Raw genomic sequence first — 19,203 nt, 5'->3', positions numbered from 1 at the left:
TGTCTGAACCGAAGCGGCCAAAAACTCCACCTAACTCACCCCTCCCCCAAAATAAATTGTTGTAGCACGCACAAACCCACAAAGGCCAACAAAAAGTTACCAGTAGCACCCAACTGAAGCTCCTTGAACCAAAGATCAAAGATCCAAACCCAACCAAAATATTTTCAACTTCCCCCAGGTAATCACGCTAACCAACAAGACCTTTTAACTGACCTTCAACAGTGATCTAGTGTGCCAATCAGAAGAGGTCCTTCTGTCGTAAAACTCGGCCGACTTGGTAACCTGCTCATTTGGCCTGACGAAGCTTTCGTGTCAAAAGTAAAAAAGTTGCCCAGCTATAAACCCACGAAATGTTTACCAATCCCTTCCAAAAGGAGGTAATCATGGTTTTCAGAATACTTGTCATTTTAAACTCTCATATGGTGATCTTAAGCCGGGTTAAACGTGAACAGTTCCTCCGGTGACTTAGAGGATGGGGCAAAACTGCTCTTTAATAATCAACCGTCCCACCGATGTAGTTGCTTCCGCAAAAACTGTCGCATTCATAAATGTGCACTAAGGCGGCATGTTGAAGGGTTTTCATTCCCTATCTCTCACTTGATAGTAGAACTACCGCTAATGGCGAGTTTATGTTTTCCAAGACATTTATCACGGTCGCATTCTTTCTTTTCAGTAGCATTTTACAAATGGTATCTGTCATTTATAAATGGTAATGGTAATAATAATGGTTCAGGTGTAGCACTCTTTCGGCGCCTAACTACCATGCCACCAGAAGGAAGCGTGAGGGCTGGAATACTGCTAGGTTGCACAAGCTTAGACATGGGAAGTTGAAATCCAGAATGTTGGTAGCTCAGCTAGTCTTAATAATCGTTGGTTTGTTCGCTGAGCCAGGCAATCCGATTGCAAACGTTTCATCCTCCAATTCACCCAGCTCAGCGAACAGACTAACAACCATCCAGTTCTAGTTTATCACATTAGCACCTCTCGTTTACGTATGGTGTTGTTGAAGCTGTTTTTACTGTGGTCCAACATTGTCTTCTTCTGCTTCCACTAGATTTTCGACCATTGTTTGGCTCCTAACACAGATGGTGATGGAACCGGTTGTGACAATATGACTTGCATCATCGTACGTTTTGACAACCTGGAGGGCCTTGCTAGACGCTCGTTAGAGAGTTCATGCAACCTAGCAAATGTTCGGAAAAGAGCGGCAGCTGATGAAAAGATTTACTTGGACGAAGCAGTAACCACAGTGGATGAATTTAATACTATCACTTCTTCTAAACGCATTCGAAGCGATGTTCCTCCATTGGATAACTCAGCAATCAAGACCGGTGTTACGAATGGCGACTGCATCTAGCTACTCGGTTCTTATTTGCAAGGTTGACTCTTTTGTACCCTAATTTGGATGTGTTTCTATGTTTTGAACACGTTAGTTCACAGCTAATCGCAGTCCTGTATGGGGCTTTGTCAGTACTGTCGCTTGCTCACACGTGTTCTGTTCTTCCTTGAGAGTATTTTGCATTTATATTGGACCGCAGTCAAACCACGGGAGGCAGTGCTGGTGCAATTTTGCCATTTTCATTTTTCGTGCGCACCAGATCAACCAGTTGCGCATACACTCTTTCCCCACTTATCTACCCTATTATTCAGATTTTTTAGCTGCTGTTCCATTTCTCCACTGGTTNTCGTGCGCACCAGATCACCCAGTTGCGCATACCCTCTTTCCCCACTTATCTACCCTATTATTCAGATTTTTTAGCTGCTGTTCCATTTCTCCACTGGTTTTTACGGTGAAACAATCATGGGCTCGTGCGTTTTCTCTTGGTCCTCAAAATACACTTTGCAATTCACTGTACTTGTTCTTGCACACTTCAACCAGTACCACGTTCTCATGTGTTCATTCCTTCAGTCGCAGCATGACACTTTCGGTCGCCTCACCAGTAGTGCGCACTTTAGATGATTATTTCATCCCAAGCTGTGAGTGGGTTTTGGAACCACCAAGTAGTGAGGATTTAGCTTTTGGAAATCAAGAGTATCCGTACAACTGTTCCGTATTTTCATCCATGTCCCTAAATGTCAAGTCATATTGTGTTTTCTAGGAACATCATAATGGGGGAATGCGGTCAGTCTAAGAACACTAAGTTCGGTACAATAAGTTACTACTTTCAACTAGAAGCCAAGCTGTGAACGTTGGTCGGTCCGTGCCTTTGGCTATTAAGTCATCTGTCACGGCTACATCAGTCTGGATACTAACCTCTTGTGACCACTTAGAGGTGCTGAAGAGATATCTGGTCTATACGTTAAGGGTAGGGTTTCCTGACTTCCGAGGAATCTGTTGTGGATCCTTAGCTGTTTGATTGAGATACCTTGAGATTATCCCGGTCGTCCTCGTAGATGTTGCTCCAAGCCGTACTTTCAAAGCAGATTTCATAGCACACGTGCTGTGAAACCGGTATTTACACTACATTCACATCGGCGATATTTTTTCGCCCTCGTTTTCTTGGATAAGCTGGACCTCTCAACATGTAACACTATGTGGATTGGAACAATCAGCATCAGAGACAGCAACATCAGTTATGACACTGATATTGATACAGGCCCAAAGTGAGAACAAATTGAATGGTGAACTGACTTTGGTACCCACGCTTCCAAACCCTCAATCAGACAATATAGTAACAAACTGTCACCAGGAATTCCACTGACATCGATTAGTTGTCTCCAACTAAGCGCACCTAGGGGTCACAGGGACACCATCACGGAAAGTAGACCGTCCCAAAAACAAACTCTTCGTCATCTCTCACTTCCACCCTGCCCCTACCAAATTTGTATGCTCTTTCCACAGGTCCATGCACAGGACTGACTGTCTGGCTCGATCTGCATCACACTCAGCTGCAGCTTCTGTACGACCTAGTTCAGTAACAGCCCTAAACACTTCGAAGTCTGTTTTCAAACCCCGACAGCCGTCTACTTAGCCGCCTTTGATGTTCGCGCACTGAATTAAGCAAGTCAACAGGTGGATCATGCTCGTACGCTGGATTCCCTCTGCATTGATGTATGTTGTCTGTCACAAACAAGGATGCAGGACCCAAGTACTGTGATCGAACTGACTGCCCCCTCGCTCTCTTCCAGGTTCGTGCTGCGCGCCTCTGGTGATGCAGAGGCCGCTGCGACTGGATATTCTGGGGTGGGTATTGTATTGAGCGACGGAGCGGAACCGTCTCTGCTTGACTGAATACCCATTGATAGTCGCCTCTGTACGGTTCGTTTGGCAACATTTGTGAGAGAATCTAGAGGAAGTGAGGTTCATCGCACCTTGTTTATTGTTTCTGCTTACGCCCCAACTGACTGTAGCTCTGAATCTGCCAAGGACAGTTTCTATAACGCTCTAGGCGCCCTTCTACAGCAGGCCAAAGGCGCAGATATCGTTGTGGTTGCTGGTGATATGACTAAGCGCTGCTGGGATCCGATTGGGTGGTCGTCTTGGTTTGGACACGGAACGCACGGACAACAGAGATCGCTTACTTCATATGTGTGCCTATCACAGGCTGTCCCTTTGTAGTACGAATATCCGGAACAGCGGAAGTCGCTTGACAACGTGGTGCCCACCAACAAACCAGCCCCGGATCCAAATAGACCACATCGCTGTCAGTTATCAGTGGCGAGGGTCTATCACCTCCTGCCGCTCCTTCTGGAACACCAGCGTGGACTCCGACCATTCACTTGTACGCTGCTGCTTTTCGTTGAGCTTTTTAGCCACTGAGAAGCTATTGGACCCAGAAGTCAAGCGAATTTACCAGAACCAGCTCCTCGAATGCCTGCCGGGCTTCATGATGTCAGATATAAACGACCACTGGAAAAATATATCCAAGGCACTACTCAAAGCCGGAATATCTGTTTTCGGTACAATCCAGCCAACCCCACCCAAGCATTGGATCTCTGATAGGACCATGTCTTTACTGAAGACCCGGCGACAGATTCCACCTGGCCGCCACCACAACTCCATCCGGCGCATCATTCGACGCCAGGTGACCTGAGTGTCCGCGCAGACCGAGAAGCTTGGTGGACCCGAAAGACCAAAGAAATGGAAGATGCAAGCAATGCTGGAAACGTGAGCAAACTGTTCCACTTGATTCGTTCGACTGGACCTCGGAAACCTCTTGTCAGCGAAGTAATCAGGGACAAAAATGGCTCCCTGATATGCAGCAAAGCAAAACGTTTGGACCGTTGGGCACAGTACTTCGAGCAGCAATTCAACTGGCCATCTGCTACCTCTAATCCAGTAACCTGGCCTTCAACAGACAGGTGGACCGTAAATATGGAGTCGCCTTCAGTCTCAGAAGTGTCTGAGTGTATTTCTCTACCCAAGCGTCATCGTGCCCTGGTACAGCCCATGTACAACCATGAATTACACATATGCAAATAAACCCCTGCCACATCGACCGTCGCGTAGTGCCACCAGATAGGTCGATTTACTCGCTGTATACAGCAGGCCGTGTAAGTGAAAACAGGCTAGTGCTGACTTCTTCCACATTCCTTTTATTCCCCATCTTCGAATCCATTATTAATCTCTCCTTATAGCCCCAACACTTAGGATTGCTAACTACGTTCGTCCTGTGTCGGTTTTGCAAGCACTCGCTTGGCTGTGTGCTGTTGGTGTCACTCGTGCTTCGTCGCCTTACAGTGGCTGGTGAAACACTGGCTCGAGAGCAGCAAGTGGGGGTCCGGCATGGTGTGGGTTGCGTTGACCAAACCTTCACATTCCATGAGGTCCTAGAGCAACACCTTACGTATCAGCGACCCACGATTGTAGTATTCCTGGATCTCTAAGGCGCGTTCGACTCGGCTGACCGGTCTGTTCTTCTGCACAGGCTTGCCCACTAAGGAATGCTCCGCGAATTCTTGAAATGATGAACTCTTTGCATTCTCAGCCTTCCGCACGTGCGACAGCATAAGATGAGCTCTCCGAAGTTGTGGGGCGTTTTACGTCAGAATTTGAAAACTATAGCTTCTGGTTCAAATAAACCAGGGATTGGGTCGTGTCACTCTCGGAATCCCAATGTGACAGTTCGCTCGGTAGCATTGGCCTTCTAGCGTTGGTCAGAGGGTTGCCTTCTGACATCATGACACCGGGACAAGACGTGTCAATTCTGGACCCCCACGCCTCCAAGACATTTCCACCCAGGTGGAATCCTGACTCTCGATGCCGTCGTCAGCCAGCCCATCGTGTACCGACCAACCTTATGATCGCGACATTTCGAATATCGCAGCGACCTGGTGCGGCACATTCAGTTGCCTGGAAACATCAAAACCGAGAGATTCAGCTGAGTTCCAGGTGAGTCTCTCGAAAAATCAAATTAATTTGCAAATGAGTGCATATTCGCTAATTTCACGCAATTTGGTTTCAAGTGGAACATAAGGTTGACGGAAACTCAAGGACTGCGCCTACCTGATGAGCCCCAAGAAGGGCGAAATCGGTCGTGGGCTGTCGAGGAGTTTTCAGCATCCTTATGAGTAGTGCATTACAACTAGATTACTATACAGACATTATACCACCAAAGATGGAAATTTGCAGAGTATGCTTTGCTCGATGAGTTGTGGAAAGATCTGCACACAGGTAACAACGGTCTACCTCTGAATGCCGCGCAGTGTTGAAGCTAGGTACTCTGTGCTCTAAAATATGCAGATAGCCGGCCAAGTTGCGCAGTGTCACCATCCGATTGAAGTTCGATCGAACCAGTTACTGGTGAGAAAGTCGGTCGCTCGATCGATCTAATGGGCGATTCGTTCCAAAGCCTGGACAATCTCGCACCAGGATGCCTAGCTGATTCAATGCCAATGCTTTTGCTGGATATTTCAACTTGCTATTATTATCTGGGGGGCCTGGCGTTGATGTGTGCTGTGTTTCAGAAACAAGAATTCAAGATGCCAGCACAGTGGTTGGGCTAACCGCCCATCAGTCTGCACTCACTTGCGGCTGCGCACCACTAGTGATCCAGAGGCTTCTGTGGCAGGCTGTGCAGGGGCTGGTATCGTCCTAAGACACCGGGAGGAAGGATTCTTGCTTGACTGGATACCTGCTGATAGTCGCATCTGTGCGGTTCGTTTGGCAATGTCTGTGAAGGAGTCTCGCAAGCGGGAAGTTGATCGATGTCTGTTTGTCGTGTCCACTTATGTCCCAACTGACTACAGCTCCGACACCATCAAGGGCAACTTCTCTGGCGCCCTGAATGCTCTGTTGTGGCGAGCGAAAAGCTCTCAGATATCATGGTGGTTGCCAGAGATGTGAATGCACAAATGGGCAGGGTTAGCGTCGACATGGATTGGACTCGGCACGTACGGACAATGGCGAATGATTGCTTCAGCTGTGTGCTGTTTATGCAGTACTAACTTCCGAAATAGTTGATGTCGTCTGGTCACATGGTGTCCTCCAACGGCAGGCCGACCACAAACTCAAATCGACCACATTGCCATCAGTTACCGACGGCGCGGACCAGTAACTAACTGACTGTTGGTCGTTTTGGAACACATTTGTTGATTCCGGCCACACACTCGTCCGGACTACGTTTTCTATTGCCGCGTAACGTGCGGACAAATGGCTTGGCACCTGAGGGATTGGCAGATGCGAATATTAGACCAGAATCGTCTTCACCACCATCAGATGTGAATTTAGACTGAGGCGACATTGCCACATCTTTGCATAGTGTTGGGAATTTCGCCTGCGACACAGCACCAGGCACACACAGCGCTGGATATCAGACCGAATGGTAGCACTGATTAAACCTCGGAGAAATATCCGAGCCGGTCCCGAACATAACTCGATGCGACGAACCATCAGACGTCAAGTGAAAGTGAGCGTGAGAGCCGACCGGGAAGTGTGGTGGACACAGAAGGCCAAGGGAATGGAAGAGGCTCAGAAAGCCGGCAATGCCCGGAGATTATTTCAGTTGATCCGTTTCCCGGAAACTACCTGTAAGCGGAACCATCAAGAATCGGAAAGCAATGACCAACTTGAACAAAGAAGCACGCCTCGACCGGTGGGTTGAATGCTCCGAATAACAGTTAGCGTGGCCACCAGCTGCCACTCATCTGGAGCTCACGGTGAACGTGAAGCCACCTATGACGTCGGAGGTTCACGGCTGCATATGTTTTCTCAAGCGCCTCCGGGCTTCTGGTCCAGATGACCTCCCTCCCGCATTGTTCGAAGATGGGGGTCAAGTCCTCAGTCAGCTCTTGTCTGATCTGTTTTCTCGCGCTTGGGAAAAGGAAACTGTCCCACACAACTGAGGAAAGTCGGTGATGGTGCTCACAGTGAGTGTGGTAACCACATGGAGATCAGCTTCACCCTGGTCGTAGCGAGACTGCCGCCGTCACCTGTGTTTCGTCGCCTTACGATGGCTCGTGAGACACCGACTCGAGAGCAGCAAGTGGGATTCCGGTCTGGTAGGGGTTGTATCATTCAGCTGTAGCAACCCTTCGGTTCCCAACTGCCATGCCACCAGAAGGAAGCACGAGGGCTGAGATACTGGCAGATTGGCCAAGCCTAGACAGGGGAAGTCGAGAGGCAGATGTCGGGTTCAAACCATGGACCTTCCGCTCCAAACACTGAGGCATCTCGTCCTTCGGGTTGCGTTGACCGAATCGCTACGCTCCGTCAGGTGCTAGAACAACGCCATACGTATAAGCAACCCACAATTCTAGTCTTCCTGGATTTCCGAGGCGCGTTCGACTCGGTTAACCGGTTTTTTCTTCTTGACACGCTTGCCCACCAAGTAATGCCCCGAAAGTTCGTAAACATAATAAGCCCTTTGTATTCTCAAAGTTCTGGACGTGTGAGGGTTTACGGCGGGCTCTCCAAAGGCTTCCGTACACAAAGTGTTGTCCGTCAGGGATGTGCACTCTCTCTGTTCCTCTTAAACTTCGTGATCTATCAAGTCATGAGACGAACGCTGGAAGGTATCCAAATCCCCGGTGTTCAAATAGCCTGTGACGAAAGCCATATCAATCTGGAATATGCAGGCGACATCGTTCTCGCCTTCAAGGAGGAGGGGAAGGCGCATTTTTTTCCTAATGAACTGAATAAAGTCACCCACAACGTGTAAGGTCATGCTCGTGGGCATGTAGTCACTGAACACGTCACTTACAATCCAGGGAGAGGGACTGGAGATTGTGGAGCATTTTATGTATTAGTTCTGATTGTGATGTGAGAGATGAGGTCAATGCACGAACCCCCAAGGCTCGGGTCACGTTCGCTAACTTGAGACAAATATGGCATTAGGGTGGTGTATCCTTGAACCTCAAGGGACGTGTATCAAGCTACAATGTGGCTGTTTTGTTGTATGGCTGCGAGACTTGGCCTCTTAGAGCAGCGGAACTGAGAGGGCTTCAGGTGTTCGCCAGTCGTTGTCTCAGAATCATAGCTCGCGTGGGTCAGTGTCGGCGAATCTGTAACAAGACAATTAGAATGCGATTTCTCGATTGTGCAACAGGGAGTTCCATTGAAGAGTGTGTCCAGCAACAGAAGCTGTGTTGGTTGGGATATGTGTTGCATATGCCTAACCATCGTTTGCCGAAGAGTGTGCCGTTCTCCGTGCTCAGTTCAGAGTGGCGAAAGCAGAGAGATGGTCAACCCTCCGGGTGTGGAACAGATTAGAAACGTTTGAGTGCTGACGGTGCTACTCGTCTTCCAGGATGTGGATCGCGTGATCCTCACTGTGCCTGGTTGGAGACGCTGCAAGATATGGCTGCTACTCGATGTCAATGGTGTTCTTGTTGTCAGTTTCTCTCCAGATTGCCTGAATGAGTGTGAAGGTGTAGGCACCTCGGAATGATTGTAGTAAGCTGGCACTTAGTCCCTTGTTCACAATAAGGCTATCAAATAAGTCATGGTTCTACATTAGTGGAGTATCGGTATCGAGCACAGATGTTATGTGCTCGGTGATGATGACGTAAAACATAATCCTTCCTCGTTCAGTCAGACGGTGATGATGGCGCTGCCACTATTTTTGACGTACATCTTTTGCCATAGCTATCCCAAGCGTGTTTTATGGGAAAGTGTGCAGCCATTGAGTTCCGCTTACATCACGGCTGTGCCTAAGTACACGTATTCCCCCACTGTAACCGATTGATTGGCGTTCATCTGAGTTTTTGACGCATGTTCTGATACTTATGTTTCCGCGAAAACCTAGCTTCCAGGTTGAAGCAGATGCACCCGGGAAAAGCCTTGATATCACTAGTATCCAACTTTTTTGCATTCAAAGATCACCATTATAATATTTGCGTTATAATTCCGCAAAAGTGGACCCATAATTTGTCTTAATTTATTTCAACCGAGATTATTAGTCAGCCTTCGGAGGCAGCTAGCCGTATCTGTAATATTGCGGACGAAGTATTCTTGATATCATCAGCACCGTGTTGATCACGTGGCTCAGCATTTGTTGAATCACATTCCCAAAAATGGTGACCAGAAAAGAGCCACTTGTGATCCTGTTGCTGCTCAATCCTCCTATAATTAGACCACTACTGAGTGATCGTGTTGATGCTGCTTGATGAAGGCAACTCGTTAGTCTTCAGATGGCTTTGACGAGACAACGTTTGTTGGTTGATAGAGCCACAAGAATACTGATTTTTCACAGTGGAGGTGCGTTGGTAAAAAGGGGTAAAACCCTTAAGGAACACGTGCTACCGATCAAACTGAACACACTCAAACTTCTCGCGACGACTGCACAGTTCCTTCCGGGTAGGCATGGGTACATCCATTCCGGCTAGCGCTAGCTGGATTATCAATTATCAACTCAATAGTTAGATTAGTGCCCTCAAATCTCATCAGTACTGTTTAATGGACAGAATCAAGCCGGTAGTGTTGTAACGGTGTATACTACTGGCGAAGCACGTAAGGAATGCATGGCCTGATGGCTAAGCTCTTCCCCCGCATCTGATGGAAGATGAAGTTTAATACGGGAATTATAGAATCGCTTTCCGGTGTTCATTTGCTGTTGTTTAATATTCAATCAACTTCCAAGAAAGTTCTAGAGGACGCTTGAATATGATTGCTTTTCAAAAACTCTGTGTAGATGCGTTGTTTACTTTCGCGTCCAATGGCTTTTAAGTGTTGTGTTAGTTAGTGTTTACTAATAAACAACTTCGCAGCTAAGGGCTTTCCTTTCAGTGGTTGCTCCAGAAGCGATACTACTGGACCTTCAGAAAATATACCAGTCATTGTGGGATGCGAAATATGTCCGTTATATGGAATTTATTCATTCTCAAGCATGAATGCTTCAAATAAGTGAATGGCTACTCTGGTCCTCAGCTTGAGACGTTAGTATCCAATGTAGAAGAGATGTTGGGTCTTATTCGCCTGAAATTTGCACTCATTGATTCTTGCAAATGGACCGACACAGCTCGCTAGGCCATAAAAGGGTCTTGACAGGACTGACCGATATCCACTCCAAGGTTTAGGCAATGTTAGTCATCAAAACAAGGAGGGTTTTCTTCTTGTGCCTCATCATGTAGGCGCAGTCTCCGAATTTCCGTCAACCTTATGTCCTACTTGAGCCCAATTGGGCAGGTTTCGAGTGATACACTCATTCTTCGAAGAATTTTCAGCATCCTTGTTTTCGTTGTGAAAGTATACTGCAATATCTCGAATATCGTACCAACCGAAACGTGAAGCGGCCTTTGTGCAGCACATTCAGTTGAAGAATGTCATAAACGAGAGATTCAGCTGGGTCTCCCGTTAAAACCAAATTGATATGCATATGGGTGTACTTGTCGAAGCCTTTCTGACTTGTTTTCTGGCATGCTAAATGCCAGGGACTGCCACAACCGATAATCGACCTAATAAACCCGGCCTGACTATCCATGAGGTTGGAATTATGTTACTGCCTACCAACCCTTTTAATCGGCCTGAGTCCTTGGCGTCCCTCACACAAAAGAACTGCTTTATGGGAAAAGATATCATCCAAGTCACGAAGTTTGAAATGTAGCACCTGTGAATCCACTATAACATGGGACTGTGCCAAATATTGTTACGTTTTGATCCCTACGCTGACAGCGCTTGTAGCCTGGTAGACCGGGTACATCTATTTATTCAATGCGTGCAGTTACGTTCCTCTGTTCTGATGTTTTCATACACTTGTTTCAACTCCTATCACTTCCGACAACTCATAAATAGAACCATACCTTATTGGAAACAAAATAATTTCCTGAGTGCAAAGGCGCGGTCTTTTAAACCCGGACGACAAACAGTGCTTCATACCATTACAAAGGAACGAGGAATGTTGTTAGCAGACCGTGCTGTATGAAAAACTATTGTACATCTGAAGTTCAAACTATCATATATCCTCTTAGCTTTGTTAATTGTGCAGTGTAGTGTATTATTTCTTTTTAAGAAACATCATGCATTGATTGTTCTAATGCAGCTAAATTAAGTCATATGGGGAAACGTGATGGGTAGTACATTGTGCTCTTCACCTTTTATCCATGGACTCCCGTTTGCCTCTGCAGCGTGGTCTCCATCGTAAGATATGTGCTCATTGTCGATTAAATCCAACTGAATATCTGCTTGGGGACGAGTGTTGTGATCGAGCATTGTGGTGAGTTGCAATGCTGACGTTCTGGAAAAGGCGGTCCCGTAATCAGAATAAGTCTGATCTGTCGTGTCCTTATACTGAAGGGCATAATGCTCAGCAGCTGTTGGGCAGCAGCGCTCCATGTCACTGCGAGACGCCTTGCTACTTTCAGCGGTGCAGGCATCCTGTAAAGATGGCGTATTGAACATTGCTAACTCATTTTCCGGTTCAGTAAAGCTTTCTCCGCAGGAACTCTCACCAGTAGATGAGTTGTTTTTCGTTTCCAACCTCGCAGAACTTCCAACACATGGGAAGTTTTCTGAGCCGGTTGTTTTTTCCGGTTCATACTGTGTTCGATTGAGGGCACCCCTCCTGAGTGTTTTTGTTTCAGATACACGATTATCGGGCAACGTGCATCCTGACAATTCAGATATTTCGGTTTGCGGTACAGACACAAATGTGTTTCTATTATATGCAGATAGACTGAAGTTTTGGAAATGCACCGCAGGTCTAGAATTACTAGTTTCTGGTTCAAATATGCATGGTCTGTTGTAATCACGCTTGTTCAGCGAGAGCCGATATCCGAGTGTTGAATGGCTAACCGAGTCACCAGCATGAAGGCATGCAGAATAATCAGAGCTCGACCTGGAAGAATTTCGATCGAGTACGACCGTCTCTCTGAGATCCGGATATCCTTGTCTAAATCGCCTTTGTAATTCCAATCCGTAGTTATGCCAGTCTTGTAATTTCAGATAGTGTTCAAAGGAATGTAAAGCATCGGTCGCTTGCGACAATGTGGATGTTGTGTTCACTATCACTTGTGGGGAATACTGATCATGCGCTCCTAAATTCGCTCGGATTAGGTTGTAGGGGATTTGAGAGAACTGTATTGTTTTTTCCTCCGCCGATGATATCATGTCGGTGCTGCTGTGAGAATCCAGATACGGTTTCGTATTTCTTCGCGCATCCACAACGATCGAAGGTTGCTGAGAGTTGCACAGTGTTGTCGCATCGAAATCCATGTCTGAATCAACTCCAGCGTCCTCGTAACTGAAACAAATGAAAAATCATTTTCAGAATACCATAGGTTTGTCGTTGAGAACAAAATTGACTATTTAAAAGCTTGTGTATCTCCGTTGATAATGACACGATATTTAAACATGTTTACGAGCATCATCCTGTATATACTTATCCATCAATTATTTGCTGGTGTTGACATCCATCCGCAGTACGCTCAGCCAACCTGTTTCCCCATAAGTGTCTCAACACCCGGGCTACCATGGTCCCGGACACTTAGTGAGACTTATGAAATTCCTAAGCAAGAATGAGACAAATCACAGCTAATGGTTCCTTTTAGGGCACAGTAACCCTATATTTGTACCTGAAGAGAAACATAAACGATTGCAGTCGCTCCAAATCTCAGGCCAGTTTTTGTCCCTACCGAATGTAATCAGCTAACGCTTAAGTCCGGGATATCCGTTCTTTACTTCAAAGTAACGACATCCTCCAAAGCATAGGCGTTATTCTGTGAGCGACTTTTCTAGGACTGACGATGTAAATGACTACTAAAGCCAACCTGAAAAGCTGCGGCTTCACTGCCGTTGTAGTGAAAGAATTGGGGGTGATATCCGCAACCAACAGTCAAAGCGAGACACTGAATAACAGACAAAACGCACACAGACATCGTATACGATCCACTTGGAGTCGATTTGCTGGATAATTTGATATTTTCACTGGTGCATGATTTTCAGGCAAATACGAGGCCACGAAGTGATTCTAAACGGCCTACTGATCTAACCTCTGGGCGCATGCGATGGTTCATGGTGAAAGATAACAATTTTATTCTTGACGCTACGTGCTACTCATAAGGTCGCTGAAAATTATTCAACCGGCCACTACCGGTTTCACTCCCCTTGGGACTCATCTGGTTGGCTTAGTCTCTGAGTTCCCGTCAATGTGATGTCCTAATCGAACTCACATACCCGATTTGCAAAATACACTCATTTGTAAATCGCACTGATGCAACTCGCTTGCTTGAAGAATATCATAAACGAGATTCAGTTGAGTTTCGAATTAGCAACAATTATTATGTGAGATCAGCTGCAGGGTGTGGGTGATTTGATGTTTTTAGGACAGTAGCTGCCCATGAATACGGTATTGTCATGTCAATGCATCAGGAAAATGAGGACTGTCCGACATCATCAATGAGTTTTAGAGGGCGCAACACAATGCTTTATAGGTCCTTGTATCTGTTGATGACTGATATGCATTAAAAATGTTCTTGGATGTGAGTGAAGGAAATAAAGAGTGGATAGCCGCAGCAGCACTTTTCAACCACTTCCATTGACAAGCTCTCAAAATTGTCGAGTGGTTTTCTGTCAGATGACCTTTGTTTGTCGATTCATACGCACTGTGTTCCGTTGATCTTTTCTTTGTCGGTCGACTCATCTTTTCATTCATTGCTTATAGTTCTCAATATGTATCAAAAAATGGCGATAGTAACATGAATCGGACGATAAGGTAAATGATCCACCATCACCGCCGATGCTTGTAAACACTAAGAGGATTGGTTCGTGGTCATATGCCTTCAATTAAATGGCCCCAACAGGAGATTCCTAATTAATCGACTCGTGTAAAGTAGTCTGAGGTGAATGTTTTGGCTTTCCAGTTTTTTCAGAAATCTTATTTGGGTAGGAGAGTTAGTTTCTGCCCTCCACTTTGCCCAGTCATCTTAACCCACTGTCTCTGAAGTTCACCGAGGCAGCTGCAGTCACTCAGCACAAGGTTTCCTTGTGTGAACTTAGCTCTCTTGCTATTCCAGTTTGTTTCTCTACTGACTGATCACTTGAGTAGGAGGTGACTATTTGTTCACTAGTATAGAGGCACTACAAAATTCTGCGTTTTAGTTATGTAAAACAGTGCTGGCGGGTCACTACCAAACTCTTACGCATATCAGTCTTCGCATTCTAAGTGTAATTTTCTAGAATTATCCACTATGATGAAAGATGAGAGCGAAGAAGTTATTTCAAATTTAAGTCGGCAGTTATCACTGCACTCTCGATTTTACCCCCGTGGTACATAATAGGAACAAACTTAGCTCCCATACTCATGACACCTCATGTGGTGTAAGTAGCAGTGTTACTCACCAAAACTAAATCCAATTCATGGAAACAGATCCTACCTCCAATCGTCCCGTCTTCTTTAATTCCGGTTTGGGCGGACAAGTTCCTCCTGTTCTGCCCGTGCTTATATATTTTCGAAAGAGTATCCGATAACTCTGGTATTGTTGGTTGGTTGCTTTCACGTAATCTGATTGATCAACCCAGAATTTGCGTTGCTTTTTGGTCTCGTTTCCTTGTATCTGGTTGGTTCGTTGAGTATCCCCAATTCAACAGTTCTCTTCCCTCCTTGCACCCGGTCCGCCTCCCACTGGCTTTGTGGTCAAAAACTGTCATGAAGAGACTGGAACTTACCGAGTTGTGGCTGTTTGAGCACCTGCATAACCCGTTGAGGTACACTGAGGAGGGTGTATCTGACACTCACGGAGCCTTTTATACTAGGTTGGTCAGTGGTTAGAGCCCTAAATAAAGCAGTCTTCCAGGTTGGGTGTTAGTAAAAGTATGGTGACTTGTTCCGTACAGACCCGTACTGCTCCAATGGTCTTACGCCAACCACTAGTGCTTTCAGGTCAGGATTTTGAGCCTAAAGGTTTGGTTGAGAACCCCTATCTTCCTCTTGTCTAGGCCAGAGCACCCTCGTAGTATCCTACTCCACATACAACATGCACACTTACAGACAATCACATGTTATGACCAGTATTCACACTGGACCAGCCAAACTCTTATTGTTATCAGACGTTCAGTTAAGGTCCTCAGTCATGCCTGCTGTAGTCGGAGGGAGTGAATAAAAGAGCAAGTCAACGTTGAAAGCATACCTCTTAGCTACTAGGGCAACAGGAAAAATCGGAAAACCAACTAGAATAGACTGATTCCGCCTCATTACAGTGCCTCGTCAGAGTCTCAGACAAGGCTAATAACAGTCAAATGACAGGATGCAGTTACTAAAAGGTCTGTGTAATCCAGTGTGAACCATCATTTTTTCGCTACCAGATTTAGGATTGAGGACCACAGTTAACCTCAAGCGCTTGTGTTCAATCCAAGTTGTGTCTTCTGGTTGCGGATAACGGTAGGAAATGGTGGAGTTGAAAGAAGCATACCCGGATCGAAATCGAAAGGTGAAGATTATGATCGAAATGTTCAGTTTTGTGAACGCTACACCAACGGGGTGCCACGTAAGGCCGTCAGTGCACCCTGATAGCGAACAATAATTTATTCATGTTACAGTGACCGCTCAAATTTTCGGACGGAATTAATAGTGATCAGTAGTGATTTTCTGGCCCTTGCATATCTGTGATTGCATATTTGGTATGTCTGCTCTCGAGTTTACTTCCTTTACGTCAGTTCATTGTCGGCGGTCGAAGATCATGTTGGTTCGCCTTGTTTTGGATGCCTGAAGAGGACGGACATACTAGGCTGAAGAGAACAATATCAAATGCCTCGTTTCAGAAAGGCTCGTTAAATAATCGGTAGTTTTTAACTGCGTGATGTCTCACTTTCGAAACAGTCTTCGTAAGGCCAAGTGAGCAGCTTACCAAGCTGGCTAGGTTTTAAGGCAGAGAAGGAACCAATCAGCAAGGTCTCCCTCGACTAACACATTAGATCAGTGTTGAATGTCAGTTTAACGGACCTATCGGTGTGATTTGGTTGTCAATAAAATGTACAAGTGGCACCCAAGGTAAACCATCAATCAAAGCGCCTTGAACCGGAAGATCAAAGACCTAAACCCAACAAAAAGTAATTTGAAATTCTCCCAACCCATCGACCCTAAGATTTAGGCAACGGCGCTAACCGATAGGACTGTTGAACTGACACTCAACACTGATATAGTGTGCCTATCGAGAGAGGTCTTGCTGATTGGTTCTTTCTCTACCTTCAGACCTGGCCAGCTTGGTATGCTGCTTACTCGGCCCTACAAAGACTTTGTGTCGAAAGTAAAACATCGCCCAGTTGAAAAACTACCAATTGTTTACCAAGCCCGTGTGAAACGAATACTTCTCAATCGTCCCCGAACTTCCCCCAATTAATTGAATATCAAACTCTGGTTTTTCATTCGTTCACTTTTCCCGCTCCGTTGCTGGCCTGTCACAGCTGGAGGTGGGATTGCGCTAGTCGTATTGAGTGCCTACCTAAATCCAGACAATTCAAAAGTAATTATGCGTCTAGCGGGGTCGAGGTGCCTACACCACCTAAGAACGGGTTGTATTAAGCCGTTTCCAAACTCCCCTTTGATCAGGTGACCAAACGTGATGCGGTTTATCGTTTTCGAGAAAGTTTGGTGACAATCGGTAGATTTATTGCTGGGCCATGTTTCGCTTTTGACACAAAAGCTTCGTCAGGCCAAGTGACTAGGTTCCGAGGTCGGTCGAGATTTAAGGAGGAAGGAGAACCAATCAGCTAAGTCAAGCTAAATCTCTGTTGGGTGTCAGCCGAGGAATTTTTGTGTTAAGATTCCAAGTATTTTTCACCTGATTGATGCGGTTTACTTTTCTTTCCGTATTGTATACTGAGAAACATTTCTTCGTTATGATCTAGAAGATGTAGACCTGTGATAAATATGCGCGCGTACCATATTGCGCCAGGATATACCAATCAGGGTTGTGCAAGATTATTGTACATATGGGACATTCACTTCAAATACCGTGAGGAAATTTATCTCATTAATTCCGTCGACCCAGTAGGTGCACAGTTCTTTCGATACCTTTTGTATTGGCCAACTTTCAACGAAAATTTACCTCTGTCAGCAACTTCTGGAATCCTCTTAAAGTACTTACCCGAAAAAAATCTCGAAAAAATTCTCGCAGTGGAGACATCCATTTGGAACCTCTTTTGGGAAAGCCATCACAATCGGGTATGTAGCGAAGACACTACATTTACTTTGTTTTGGCAGAGTAAACAGATTAGTCAACACCGACACAAATCTGACAAAATAAGACAAGAAAAAGTTAAAATGGAAATTTGTTCACCTCAAGGAGGCTCCCGGATAATGAAACCCTTGCATTTCCAACTCGTCGTCCTCGTGGTGAGCCGAGCGCAATTCAAGTGCTTTCTTTAAAAAATGATTGAGGTTATTTTAAACGCTCCTAAACAGCCATTTTTAATGCCCTCCAATAGAACATCTAAGCTAGCCAAGAATGTTGTCTTTGGACCCTAAGGAGATATTTGCTCAATCCCCTGGGGTGAAAAATGGCTGAGCTTGAAATATTCGTAAATTGTGAAGCATGCGAAACGAAAATATTTCCAGCTGGTCACAAATACCCACGATACGAAACATACACCAACCTCTTCATATTAAAACCACTTCACTCTGGTTCCGTAAGCTTAGCTATGAAACTGGTGGCTTTTTCTTCCTACAAAGGACAAACTAACCGTTCTTTTGGTACGACCTACTGTCTCACCGAAGATGAGGATGTTAAATTTCCACACAGGACTTTTATGTAGTTTCGCACCTTGACAATGACAAAGACATTGTACTCCCCCAGTGATTGTTACCCTTAACATGGTTTCATTCGTATGGCGCACAGCTGCTACAACTCCTGTCTGTAAAGACCACCCTACAAATGACTTTTTTGAGCGTTCGATGAAATAAGCCCGTTCCATGAGAAACCAGTTATCGAAAGTCTCAGGAAGGTCAGGTTCCTGAAAACAACCCTAGGAGCGTTCAAAGCTTACGGGATACCGCCAACCTCACGAAAATCGCTTCAGGTAGGCCTCCGATCCAGAAAGACACTGATTGGATGTTGAATGTTCAAGCAGCCAATCAGTGACAATTGACAACGCCCGAGTCTTCGGTCGTGTCCTGGAAGCGATTACAGTCAGTCACTTGATTCAAGTTTTGAAGTGCTCCTGAAATACCGCGACGCTACCCGTAATTGCGCAGTTGCTTGTTCGCCATGAAGCTGTTGCGTTCCTGTTGGGTAAATCTTTTTCCGTCACTAACGCCCCAGAACAGGGGTCTGCAGTTAGTTACAACCAATCACCATCATTGACAGCAACACCGGTCACGAGGTCGAGACGACTCAGTGATTAAGGTGCAAAAATGCTCAATGAACCGACCCCGGTATCTCGACTGGTTCTGTCTGGGGTTGAGCAACCTGACAGTGTCTTGGCCCCCGCGCATTTTTTGGGTGGGACTGCAGCTATGCACCGAAAGGCTGTAGCGGCCGAACACGTAGTAGTAGCTAGGTAAACTGCTTCACAGTGCCCACTGGGTAACCCGGATATCAATCTAAGTGAAATAAGAGTTTAGCAACTCCAGATAGGACTGACCACAATTTTTGGTTACTTCTGACAATGTACAACACTAATCATCTGGTGCTTCCGCAACATTTCCAACCAGTACACGGGAGTCTCAGGAAGGTCAGCTTCCTGAAAGCAACCACTGAATGCCCGGAATGTACGGAGACTCTCAGCTCCGCTGGGTGTTGACCAGACAGACAACGCCTCCTCAATATGCAGCGCGTCACAGCCTTGCATCAAACCCAGACAGCGCGAGTCAGCGTTGATCAAGGACAGACAAC

General features: G+C 45.9%; 2 protein-coding genes across 2 annotated transcripts in view; one reads left to right on the top strand and one right to left on the bottom strand.

The window, feature by feature from the left end:
* T265_10930 (hypothetical protein) overlaps positions 1-4,423 on the top strand; it is a gene marked incomplete at both ends in the record, with an annotated part of 50,738 nt that extends 46,315 nt beyond the window's left edge. Inside the window, one exon of the mRNA XM_009177446.1 lies at positions 3,944-4,423. Within this exon, the coding sequence (XP_009175710.1) occupies positions 3,944-4,423 (480 nt within the window). The remainder of the gene's footprint in view (positions 1-3,943) is intronic.
* Positions 4,424-11,422: 6,999 nt separating this feature from the next.
* T265_10929 (hypothetical protein) overlaps positions 11,423-19,203 on the bottom strand; it is a gene marked incomplete at both ends in the record, with an annotated part of 19,817 nt that continues 12,036 nt past the window's right edge. Inside the window, one exon of the mRNA XM_009177445.1 lies at positions 11,423-12,617. Within this exon, the coding sequence (XP_009175709.1) occupies positions 11,423-12,617 (1,195 nt within the window). The remainder of the gene's footprint in view (positions 12,618-19,203) is intronic.

The sequence above is a fragment of the Opisthorchis viverrini genome (assembly GCF_000715545.1).
Source record: "Opisthorchis viverrini unplaced genomic scaffold opera_v5_429, whole genome shotgun sequence".
NCBI classification, from domain to species: Eukaryota; Metazoa; Platyhelminthes; class Trematoda; order Opisthorchiida; family Opisthorchiidae; genus Opisthorchis; species Opisthorchis viverrini.
The sequence above is the reverse complement of the archived record's forward strand: the minus strand, read 5'-3'. Positions and strand labels throughout refer to the sequence as shown.